Source organism: Scardinius erythrophthalmus (assembly GCF_964197995.2).
Source record: "Scardinius erythrophthalmus genome assembly, chromosome: 6".
Classification (NCBI taxonomy): Eukaryota; Metazoa; Chordata; class Actinopteri; order Cypriniformes; family Leuciscidae; genus Scardinius; species Scardinius erythrophthalmus.
Window position 1 is genome coordinate 28,441,610 of NC_138226.1, and position 12,910 is coordinate 28,454,519.

The 12,910-nt window shown below is 35.8% G+C and overlaps 1 protein-coding gene across 1 annotated transcript; it reads left to right on the forward strand.

Annotated features, from left to right (window-relative positions):
• Positions 1–2,487: 2,487 nt before the first annotated feature.
• LOC308691832 (putative inhibitor of apoptosis) lies at positions 2,488–3,432 on the forward strand (the record flags this gene model as incomplete). The annotated part of the gene is made up of 1 exon (XM_081367395.1): positions 2,488–3,432. The coding sequence occupies one exon, from the start codon at positions 2,488–2,490 to the stop codon at positions 3,430–3,432; it is 945 nt and encodes a 314-aa protein (XP_081223521.1).
• Between the last annotated feature and the right edge of the window lie 9,478 nt (positions 3,433–12,910).

Sequence of the window (12,910 nt, forward strand, 5' to 3'; positions counted from 1 at the left end):
ATGATTGGAGCAACTATTGTCCCACCATTCTTCTGGTCAATTGTGAAGGTAAGCTGATTAGGGATCTGAATTAATAGCCGTCCGAATGATGTAGAATTATTATTATTATTAGTATTATTATGCTGTCGTTGTAGATGGTTGTTAGGCTGTTGGTCTGTCATGTTTCCAGAATGTGTTTGAATGCTCAGCATCTGAACGTCACCATCTGTTAAAAAAAAATTTAAGAAGATTGAAGATTGAGAAACATATTCACTACTAACAAAGTAAAATTATAAATCTTTTCCTACGTTTGATATTCTTTTTTCTGATTTTTTTCACTATGGACTTGATCCTTTTTAATGCTGTTTTCTCTCCATATTTATTCTGTAGTTCCTCTACTGTGTCTTCCAACCTCCCTGTTGTTCTTCTCCAACTGTGTCAACCAAAGACAAGCAGTTAGAAGAATAAAATGTATGTACAGCAAAACAAAGTTAACATAAAATTAACACATTCATACACCAGTTCAAAGTCAATGAACCGGCTGATGCTGCAGTGTTAGAGCACATGATGGCTGGTGAACAGACGCACAGCAAGTTAAACCAGAGTTAAAACAATAGTCTATGTTAGGACAATAGTATCTGATAATAGCTGATAACGGTCAAAGTGCGAGATAAGGCGCAAGTAGCCAAACTAAACATTTCATATTTGACAGAATACAACTACAAAAATAATCAACTTGTTTCTAATTTCTTTTTTTCTAAATTGTGATTTAATGTGAGAGGAGAAGAAACAATATTAAGAATCATTAATAATGAATGTGTACAATTTAATAAACGTATTTACCTAACATCCATAGCCTTCGTTAAATTAAGACTAAGTTCCTTTTTGCGGACAAAGTGAACTTTGGAGGGCTCAAAATAAGTGCCATGGAACTCTTTTATCAAAAAATTTATTGATAATGATTAGTTATGCCAAATGATAGTTTGGCATGCATGGGATTGGTTGTCCATAGTGAGAGAGAAATACTTTTATTATAGAAATGGCTATTCTTTATTCTATTCTTTAATCCACAAATAAAATTTTTATACCTGCTCAAGTACTTCTTGATGAGTTTCTTCTGTATTAAACAGCGAATCTTCTCAGTCAGATCGTCGCAAGATCTCAGGAATCCTCTCACACTACTCGTGTTCACGCGCTCCATCGCTGCACTTGTGTGTATGACTCGAACGATTCAAACTTCTCTCTGACGACATGTAGGACTTGTTGGTTATGCAGGAACTAGTTATTTATGGCTTTCCTGAGGCCAACCTCCATACATTCTACACAACAGGGTGGGTGGACCCCAGCCTGATAAATATTTCAGGACATTACACGCTGTAGCTCTACTAGCCTCGGACTGCTGCGCCACTGCAACAAAAGTTGAAAGTCCTGAACCTGACGCAAACTTCTGACCCACAAACTTCTGCGCATTAACGCACAAGGCACGATTGTACCGCAAGGGAGATTGCAGGAACATTGCAGGAGATTCAGGAACGAAAAGCTGAAAAAATGGCGACGCAAAACCTAAAGGAGAACGACCCCCCGTTGAGTTCTGGCGATACGGGGTACAATTATCCTCCGGCGTGTGAGTGTGCCAAGGGCAAAGAGTGTCGTTTAAGAGCTATGCTGGACTCTATGTTTAAAGATTATTTTAGAGGCCAAATGGTTGGCTTGATGCACAGGATCATCGACGCTGCGTGTGATATGAAAAAAGATTGTGCGCAGGACACCAAACGTGTGACAAATCTCAAAAATGAAATGGATGACGTAAGAGGCTTGACAAAGCCATGGCCTGATGTAACGCCCATGTTTTTTGACGGCAAAGAGCCGAACGGCATAATCCTCAGAAAAGTTTTGGATGTGTTGCGTGAATGTAGTGCCGAATTCGAAATCATTGAAATACTCGCTATATGGACATTCGTAACGGATCTCTGTGTGTCACTGGTGTCAAAAAATGCAAAAACTGACGTTGGTGAATTAGTTGAAAGTCTGGTCAACTATAGCCTGGAGCAAAACATGATAGCCTGCAGAGATTTTCTATTCTGGTTAGACCATCTGTAAATGTCGTTATTGTCGTTTTACTTCAATGTATGAAAGTATAATGTTGAAATAAAATTCTGGTAAAAAAATGTCTGAGCTCATAATATTTAGAATATTTCAGTATTTGTTTTCTAATTACCATATTCCCGAGGCGGCAATACAGTTGTATCATATCAAATGATACAACTATTTTGCCCAGAACAGAAGAAAGGACATTTTGTGGTGTTGTTCTTGTTCTCATTACATTTTTTAATAAGATGATGTGTTCTGCCATGGATGACTAGACACTAGTCCGGCAGAGAGAAGGGCTTGAGTGGACACGCCCTGTGGTCCCATTTTTATGTCTTCACCCTTTTCCCCGCTTCGCAACTGAGAGCTTTCCACCACCACGGCATCCGTTTCAGGCCAAACGGAGGAGTTTACTTAAACATGGATATGTCTCACCAGCAACCTCCGGCTTGTCACAATCCTGGCATGCGTCGGGAACAGGAACGCCTTGACACCTTTCAGAATTGGACTCTTGCACCAGTAAGTCCGGCCGAGCTTGCCAAAAGTGGTTTCTACTACCTTGGCCAGGGCGACAGAGTGTCTTGTTTCAGTTGTGGAGGCCAGCTTAGCAACTGGGAACCGGGAGATCGTGTAGTATCAGAGCACCAGAGGCATTACCCCAACTGCCCCTTCGTTCGAGGTGACCGTGCAGATAATGTACCTTTATCTAGCCTTTTCAATGTATCGGCAATGCAACGGTGTGAAGAAAGGTCGCTCACATTTGTCTACTGGCCCTCAAGAATAACTGTTCGACCAGACCAATTGGCTAAGGCTGGTTTTTACTATGTTGGTCGTAATGATGACGTGAAGTGCTTTTGTTGCGACGGTGGACTCAGATGTTGGGAGTCTGGTGATGATCCATGGGTAGAACATGCCAAGTGGTTTCCAAGATGTCAATACCTGCTGCAAGAAAAGGGCCAAGAGTTTGTTCATCAGATTCAAGCAAGATTTCCAAGACTATTTGAGCGGCTATTGACTCATGGAGACACGAGAGAATGTGTTGATCCAGCTGTGGGTCCTGGAGAAGACCGTTCAGAAGATGCGGTGGTGGAGTCTGCTTTAGAGATGGAATTTGAGTGTGGCCTGACGGCCCAGACAAATGAAGCTGCATCCCCGAGTCAAGATCTTTCAGACTTGCCTATGGAGGAACAGTTAAGAAGACTTCAAGAGGAGCGCACATGCAAAGTTTGCATGGATAAGGAAGTGAACATTGTCTTCATCCCCTGTGGTCACCTAGTTGTGTGCAAAGAATGTGCGCCTTCTCTGCGCAAGTGCCCCATATGTAGAGGATTGGTCAAAGACGCCGTCCGTACTTTCCTATCATAAAGTTTTCCTATCATTTGGATTTAACTTGATGAATAAACACAAAGGAGAAGTTTATTATTTTCACTCGATCCAGTAACAACATTTTTTGGATTTACAAACATTTAGTTAATGTTAAACAAGTTAATGTTTTTTAAGAATAATTTTGCGCAGGCTTTAAGTTCATAGACCTTTAAAATGAGTTGAAATTAAAATGTGATATCATTACCGAATTCAGGGGTGTTTAATAGATTCAATAGCAGCCGCTGAGTTTTTCAAACAAAAGTGATGTTGTTGTATGCACAGATTTTGAGGGTCGCTTATAGAAAGAGTCTTTAAAAACATAGAACCAGAGATATAATTAAAATATTAAAACATACATTCTAGCGCTATTTACAGTATAATATAATAAATGTCTCTCGTATCAAATCAAGACTCAAATCAAGCCAATTCATGTGAATACCGTCGTGTATGAACAAATATGATATCCTGGGGAAAGTGTAAAGAAAAAACATTACAATCGCAACCGGCAATACGATAAGTGTTACGCTAGCGGTGTTAAACAATTTCAAAACAGGGTGTTTCAGAAGAAATGCAAACAAAATCTTTTAAACAAAGTCTTGTTTCAGAGTCGGTACGGTGAAAACTATGTGAACTTTGATGAGGCCAAGAACAATAGCCCTTTTATTTAACAATTATTTTCAATAATATTGAAAAACGGTTCAATAACAATGTTCAATATAAACAAGAATCCAATGTGTGAATCCTATGTTTCACATATAATAGTTAGATGATTTATCTAACCATTGAAATTGACGTTATGTTAAAACATTTCGGCATTCTGCCGAATAAAACAATGGTGTCAAAGTGTGGACGGAATAAAAAAATGAATCAATTCACGTAAAAATACCACGTATCAACCGTAATTCATTAGCTTAACCGTGTAATAGTTAAACGAGTTATAGCGTAATAGGTAACAGAAAAACAGCCATACTCATCTTTTACGTCGATGTTTCGTAGGCATCGCAGAAAGATTTAGTAATTTTTTTAGTCATATTTTTTTTTTTCTTTTTTTTATAAAACAAAAAAGAACCGGTTAAAGGCCTATCGTGTAGAAGGACCTCTAATGTATAGGATACATTCCTAACATGTTTGACCACGCTCTATGTACTTTTTGCAAACTGTACAAGAAGAAACAAGATGTCAATGACAGACATTCAAAACGGATCACTATAGTGGCTTTTCTGTATTTGTTTTAAATGGCTCATGATGATGAAGAATTAGAATTTACTTTTGTGGAATTTTACCTACAGGTTTTACCAAAGTCTGGAACTTTGTATCGCTAAGGTGTGACAAAATACAGCCAAAGATTTAAGCACAACTACTTAGATACATCGGAGAATATCTTACCATGTAGATTGTGAACATTCCATTATCTGTTTATTTGGGGTCAGATGTTAGTTAAAATATAAAGGTATTAGTTAATAACAAAAACTTTAAATCACCATAATCAATAAAATAAAATTACAGTTTGAAAATGTTTATTTACAACGTTTTGCGTTGTGAGTGAGATGTTAGAGCAATGTTAGAGAAATCATCAACAACTAAACTAAACATTATCATGGTTTATTTTTCTTAAAAATGTTTTTTCTTAAAAATTATCGTTTCATCGTATTCATATTTATCAGGTTGATGTTTAGAAATAAGCACATTTATAAAACAAAAAAGAACCGGTTGATGGCCTTGTGTCAGAACACAACAGGTTATTCTAACTTTGAAAAGTGTCATACAGTATTTGATTTTTACACATGCAGTGTTTTCACCAACGGACCTACCCCTGAAGTTCTGACTTCTGAAGGTCTCTCATGTGTAGATTGAAAAATGGTATTTAATTAGCTAAAATCATTGTCTTTATTCATAAATATGTCCTCATGGGTGTAAAATCAGATCATTTCTTATCTTTTATTTACATGGGGCGGGTAAGTCCAAGGAGGCTTCCGCCATCTTGAAACACTATAATACCAGAGAGGTACAAAAAGCACTAGCACGTTTCATCATCAACACTACTATAGTCAACAACCAAATTATGACTAAAAAAACGTTTTAAGCATTACATTAAAAAGGCGTCATTGTAATTCTGAATTAAAAAGTTGAAGAAGGCCTCTCATGCGCAGATTCGCTCGGTTGAAAAATGGTATGTTGTCATTAAACATGAACTCTTTATCGCGATGCTCCCCAACAGATATTTTATTCTAATATTATTTATTCTAACCCTACCAGTCCACTAATACTCTACTAACACTAATGAGAGTTTACTTTACACACTCTGACTCTCACAAGCGAGTTAGTGGACATGCAGGTGCAACACTACTATAGTCAACAACCAAATTATGACTTTAAAACATTAAAAAGGCGTAATTGACAAAAAGTCGAAATGATGACTTAAAAAGTTGAAATTATGACTATGCGTCATAATTATGAGATGAAAAGTTGAAACTAAATTGAAATTATGATAAAGTATTCCATTGTGAAATTTTCTGAATTCAATATAATTGTATTTGTGAAAATGATTCGGTACCGAATCTTCAAGAAACTGCTTGTTTCTGCAGTTCGTGTAGGCCTCTAAGACTAAAAATGATTATTGATGAACTTGAATAACTTGAATTTTGTTGGCAATGTAAAAAAAATTGTCTTCCCATACCGGGAGTCGAACCCGGGCAGCCTGGATGAAAACCAGGAATCCTAACCGCTAGACCATATGGGAGGCGTTGATACTGCCCCCGCCACATTTGAAAGGCTGCACTGCACGGTACAATATAATGCTGGATCATAGTTATGCCGAGCCACAGGAGAAGTTTTAATTAAATTCAAATTTAATTTATCGGTATGTAAATAAATATCGGGATAGCTTTTATCTAGGAATCTACTTTCTTCTCGACGGGTAAGTCAAAGTTACGGCCTATTGCTCGGTTGTGTAAATCATTATATAGAACGGTAGAACATGTAACAAGTACATCATAACGGTAGAACATGTACAATTAAACTCGATGAAGCGCTATCGGAAGACACGTTGTCATAGATTCTTGGCACATTTACCAAAGTTGAAAAAGCGAGTAGATGGGAGAACCGCTAGATGGGAAACTTTAACAAAAAGGCCTGCAAAATCGAGGAGGTCAAAGGGCATAGCTTCCTGCTATATCACACATTGCATCTCTCAAATTGTGTGGTGATTTTCCAAATGATACAACTTTGTCTAAATAAGAGTGTGTATAAGTTGTGACAAACTTTGACAACATGTTGTATGTTGTATGTAACAATCTAAAGTTTTTGGACAGACGCTGCTTAGTAACAATAATACATAAATCTTCTAAGAAGATATGATTTTAATAAAACTTTAAAGATTTGATTTAAACTTTTAATGTTATGCTTTTAAATGAATTTAGTATAAAACTCTGGATGTACTCTGGAATGCAGACTAGATTTACTGTGACAGTGTCCCCCCGAGACTCATCTGGTCTGTCGTCCTATATCCTGAAGCTTCAGTTCACACCGTAGTTTTATCACTGGAGGATTTTTGTTTTGTTTTGTTCTGTTTATGACAACTTAAACTATTTGCTTTTTTGGATCATTGCATAAAGAACTACTTTGCCTCTCTGGAAATGTAAGGTGTTTTTATTGAGCTAAAACTTTGTTTACATTTTATTTCATTTAAAAATTTTCTGTGATGGTCGTGTTTAGGTGTGTGGGATAGCTATGGAAAGCCCCACCATAAAAGTTGAAACCCCCACATGGACAAAAAATGCTGTTTGAATCTTTTTCGTATAAATGAGATTTAAGACGACCAAGTACAGTTTTTTGAACAGACATTGTTTAAGAATAATTATACTTTAGGTCACCGTTAAGCAAAAAATAATTTATATCATACATAAGTACAGATAAATAGAAGATGAGTATGTATTCAAACTTTAAAGATTTAATTTAATCAATCTTTTATAATATCTAATGCAAACTTTTTAAGTTTATGCTTTGAAATAAATTTAGTGTACAAAACTTTGGCTCTGTAAAGGCGTTAGCAGACTAACATGACATACGCTCTGACACGATGCACAGAGGCTCATCTGTCATCCGATATCCTGAAGCTATCATTATTGTCCAGTAACTTCTTTCTCAGCGCTGTTTGGAAGGACCTTATTTCTGGAAGATTCCCAGTTTCTAAATGTTTTCATGGTTGCTCTCTCTGAAGATAGGCCTATGTGGTTGTCCACAGATACAACTTAAGAAATTATTGAATATTTCACAGGCGTGATATGACTTGTGACGCTTTAAAAATTTTCTAATTATTTTACATACCCATGATAAATAAATAAAAATAAGTTCAAGTCAAATATTTCCACAGACCATCGTTGTAGAATATTTGTTTTTTATTAAGACTTTTAATAATTTATTTAAATTTTATTTTTAAAAGATATCATTTAAACTTTTAATACTTTGAAGTAAATTCAACACAGCATTCACAATGTCTCATCCCATCACTGAATACACCCCTCTGAGTCTGAGACACTGGCATGAGAGAGAGCCACTCTGTGATTTATGTTTAACACATGCACACACACACACACAGGGAGTGATTTTTGGAGCGCGGCAGGTCAGTAGAGGTGATGTGAAAACACTGCCTTCAGCTCTCTCTCTTAAGAGCTTCTAAACATGTCAGATGCATTTTATTTATTCATCTAAAATAATTGGTTTCAGTATATTTTTATAACCATTTTATTTATACACTTTTAAGGAACAGTATGTTTTTCAACTTTTGTTAGTGTGATATTAGGAAACCCCTTCCTCACTTCCACTGGGCTCTGGTATGCGAAGGAGAGGGGTCGAAGCTCACGTGAAGGGGCGCGCGCACACACACACACACACACACACACACACACACACACACACACACAAACACACACTAACACGTGTGTTTTACTTTTGACGCACATACATTAGAGGCGTGCTCCCTATGTTTTGAGACGGTGCTTTGAGAGACATTCAGGAATGACTATGTGAATTCAGTTGTGTAAAACAATTTTGAATCCATTCATACATTACATTTTTTTGTGGACATCAATGGTGTACTTCAACTTTCTAAAATAAGGTAAGATGATTTTATTTATTCAGCTGAATTAATTGGTTTTAGTAAGCTTTTTATTTTATATTCTTTTAAAAAGAACAGAATATTTTTCAACTTTAGTTTAATTATTTTTGTGGGCATCAGTGGTATGGACATTGATGTGTTAATTTTAACTCAGTCATTTTTTATTCATCTAAAACTAAAATAATTGGTTTTAGTAAGCTTTTTATTTTGTATACGTTTATTCATCTAAAACTAAAATAATTGGTTTTAGTAAGCTTTTTATATACTTTTATTCATCTAAAACTAAAATAATTGGTTTTAGTGAGCCTTTTTAAATGCTTTTAAAGGTATTTTTTTCAACCTTAGTTTAATTTGCAAGATTTCATTTAAACACTTTTAAAGGATAGAATCTTTTTTCAACTTTAATTATTTTAGTAAGATATTATTTTTATAAACATCTATATACTTTTAAAAAGAACAGAATGTTTTACATATGAATGTGAAATAACTGAATGTGACATATATGAAATAACTGACCCCATTTATATATACTGTTCAGGAATGTGAAGGCAGGAGGGACCTGCGACTCCGTTTCATACATTGCATTTTTATGGACATCCCTCACGGTATACTTTACCTCTAACATGTAAGATGATTTTTATTTTTAGCAAGCTTTTTATTTTATATTCTTTTATTCATCTAAAACTAAAATAATTGGATCAATAAGATATTTATATTATACTTTTAAAGGCATGTTTTCAACTTTAGGTAGTGTGAGATAGACTTCACAGTTCCACTGTACTGAGGTGTGTGAAAAGGAGGGGGTCAGAGCTCAGACGGAGAGGGGGGCGCGCCTGCAGACACGTGCGCGCACCATTCTGAGTGCTCTGGTGAGCTCATACAGGAAAGGAGTGTTTTTGTTTTACCACTTTTAATAATTTAACAACTCTATTACAACTTTTAATAATTTAATACATTATTAACAAGATATCATTTAAACTTTGAAATAATTTCAGCCCCTGATATCTTACAAACATATAAGATGATTTTTATTTTTATTCTTTTTAGTAAGATATATTGTATAAGCATTTCATTTATGCTTTTAAAGGATATAATGTTTTTCAACTTTAGGTTAATTATTTTTGTGGACATGAATGGTATGGACATTGATGTGTTAATTTTAACTCAGTCATTTTTTATTCATCTAAAACTATTGGTTTTAGTAAGCTTTTTATTTTATATTCTTTTATTCATCTAAAACTAAAACTATTGGTTTTAGTAAGCTTTTAAAGGCATGTTTTTCAACTTTAGTTTAATTTATAGACTTTTAAAGAACAGTATGTTTTTCAACTTTAGTTTAATTTGCAAGATATTTATTTTATAAAGATTTCATTTAAACACTTTTAAAGGATAGAATCTTTTTTCAAATTTAGATTAATTATTTTTGTGGACATCAATTATATTTTAGTAAGATATTATTGAAAATACTTTTAAAAGAACAGAATATTTTTCAACCTTAGTTAAATTGCTTTAGATTATATATTATACATTTTTAAAAAAAACAACTTCAGCACAATGATTATTATATATGAATGTGTATTCATATACATATGAATGTGAAATAACTAAATGTTTTATCAACCTTGGTTGAAACCAAACCTTTTATATATAAATGTGAAATAACCGAATGTCACATATATGCAATAACTGCTCTGGAATGCAAGGGTGGGAGGGGGGCGCAAGCACAATCACCGCACACATATAACTGGGACAAAGTTCAAACAACCGCCAAAAAAAAAACTACCCGTCAAAATTATGATTTAGTCCTACATAGGTCATAGTTCAAAACTAACTGTCATACAACATGATCGATAGGCTAGCAGGGTCAATAGGTTAATCCCATGACCGCATTCCGAAAGTTCAACCCATCAATCATAAAAGGTCACCGGAAGTTCAACCTGCCAAAAGGTCAAAGGTCAAAGTCGTAAATCATTTTGACACATGTCGCCCCATAAGAACTACTTGATAGTAATAACTCTAAGTCTTTCCATTGTTAGAAAAGATTTCTATTTTGAATAAATGCTGTTCTTTTTATTCATCAGTGAATCATTCTTAGGTCATCATTCTTTGTTCAGGCTGCCTCACAGCACCTTGATGGCCCATTAGCCATGGGGGGAGTGTCTTTAGTCACACCCCTGGTGTGAATCACATTAATATTCATGGCCCACGCATACAGCAGTGCTGACACAAAAACTGACATGCAAAATTAAAATCGTTATATTGTTGTTTGTGAAAGAGTGGTCAGAATGATTTTCACCTCATTTTGTAGAAAAAATTCTAGCCTACAAGAATAGTAATTCCAAAGTCTTATGGAAAACTATTCAGTATGTGTTAAATGGCCTTATTGCAGTGACAATGTTTTTCCCAAAACATACTAACCACGCATAATATTTTTTTTCTATAAAATGCAAACATGTACATCCATTTTGCTCACATATTATTGTAGCAGAGTTTGTGCTGAATACAACAAAATTACATATTGGCCAATAGTATTTTGTAAGTAGCTGAAATAAGCACAAATGTCAGGTCATGTCAAAACATCTCAAGGGCCCCAAAAACACCTCAGACTCCAGAGGGTTAAAAAATAAAAGTAAACCCTTTACAGTTTGCATTACTCTTATCTGAATGACCAAAAATTACGCAGTATTTTAAGTCAAATGCAAGTGATCGTGCTGCTGCCTGTATGTCATACAGTAAGCGTACTCTCCACACAAACACTTAAATATGCTAATAATAGCGCGCATCTATGTTAACATTAGAGTGAGCAGACTTGTAAAGTTGCTACTACTTACATGTTTTCCTGCCGTTAATGATCTGTCAGTTACAGCCTGCATGATTTCGCCACTTCCTGTTGAGTTTTTTTGGGTTTTTTTAACCGACTAATAAAATCTTAGTCGACTATTAGGGGGCAGTCCTAGAAATCCATTCCAGTGAATGATGTCCCTGGGTCCATTCCTGAGAGTGAAATTCCCAAGTCCATTCCAGTGAGGGATATTCCCGAGTCCATTCCAGAGACTGAAACTCCCGAGTCCGTTCCAGACACTGAAATACCAGAACCAGTTCCAGTGTTGTAAAGTTTTTTCTTTCTTCAAAGCAGAGACCAGGAGACTTGAGATGGATCTTATAAGCAGAAGAGATTTATTCTTCCAAGTAGTCTGTAGTTCATCATCATCATCAAGACTAACTCAAGACAGTTGCCTTGCAAATTTATAGACATTTAGGGGAGGGATTTACATTGAGGTTGAACAAAGCATGCAAATTAGGTATACAGGTTAAGGAACCCGCCCCAGACCCCAGCGTGTTACCAGTATCAATTTAATCAGCATACCTATTCAAATGCTGATACTGGCCAGGAACTCTGGTTCCACGGGCCATCCCAGAGCCATTAAAGACAAAAGGTGCGTCTTGGAGCTACTAGCTAGAGCCATAAAGACTCATTTAAAACACAATAGAGAAAACAGGACTGGCAGGAACTGTTGATACCATTATCCTAACCTAACCTTAAACTGCTAACTTCAATATACTCAACTTTTACTGTTGCAAACTAAATTAAACATTTAATAAAATATGTAATCCAACACTTCCCCCTTTGAGAGTTCTTAAAAACTCTCACAAAATACAAATTTAGACACATAAAGTTCATTCTTGTAACTGGTGTAAGTTACAGGCACATATAACTTGCTCTGTGTTGTTCATCTGTAATTGCATGCTGACACAGAAACAAACATGCAATTTAGAGTCCGTGAATTCTCTGCGTTGTGTATTTTTCATTTTCTTTTGCGATAGTTCGTTCAGCAGTGGGTCTGGTTGTCTTCTTGAGGTTGGGGCTTCATACGCAGATGAGACGGTCGTTGCATGTGGATCTTGAAAAAGCCATCAAGTTTTATCTGCACACTGTAAGACAGAAAAACAGAAAAACAGAGAGGAGTATTTCTTCAAAACACTACGGTTGTAGCAGTTTAAACACTATGGTTCTATCGTTTTCAGAGTCTACTGTTGTCGTTTCATTCTTTCCCTATTTCTTAATTTATTTGACACCTATGGACCAGTGAGGTAAGGATGGACTAAATCGGGAAAGGCCTATGAGGTAGTGTCTTCACCCTGGGTTCACCCCCGAACGCATGTTGCGTTCAGTTCTTCCCAGGGCACCTCACTTGTCCGTGTCCTATTCTGTCCCTGTGTTGTGTGCACACTGTAGAGTGTGTGAGAAAATTGGCACATTTCCATTCTCCAGTGAAACATCAGTCCTAGTAGACATCATTAACAGAGGATGGTTGTCTGACTGCAATATTCTGTGGCATAACATTTAAGGCTGTGAGTCTT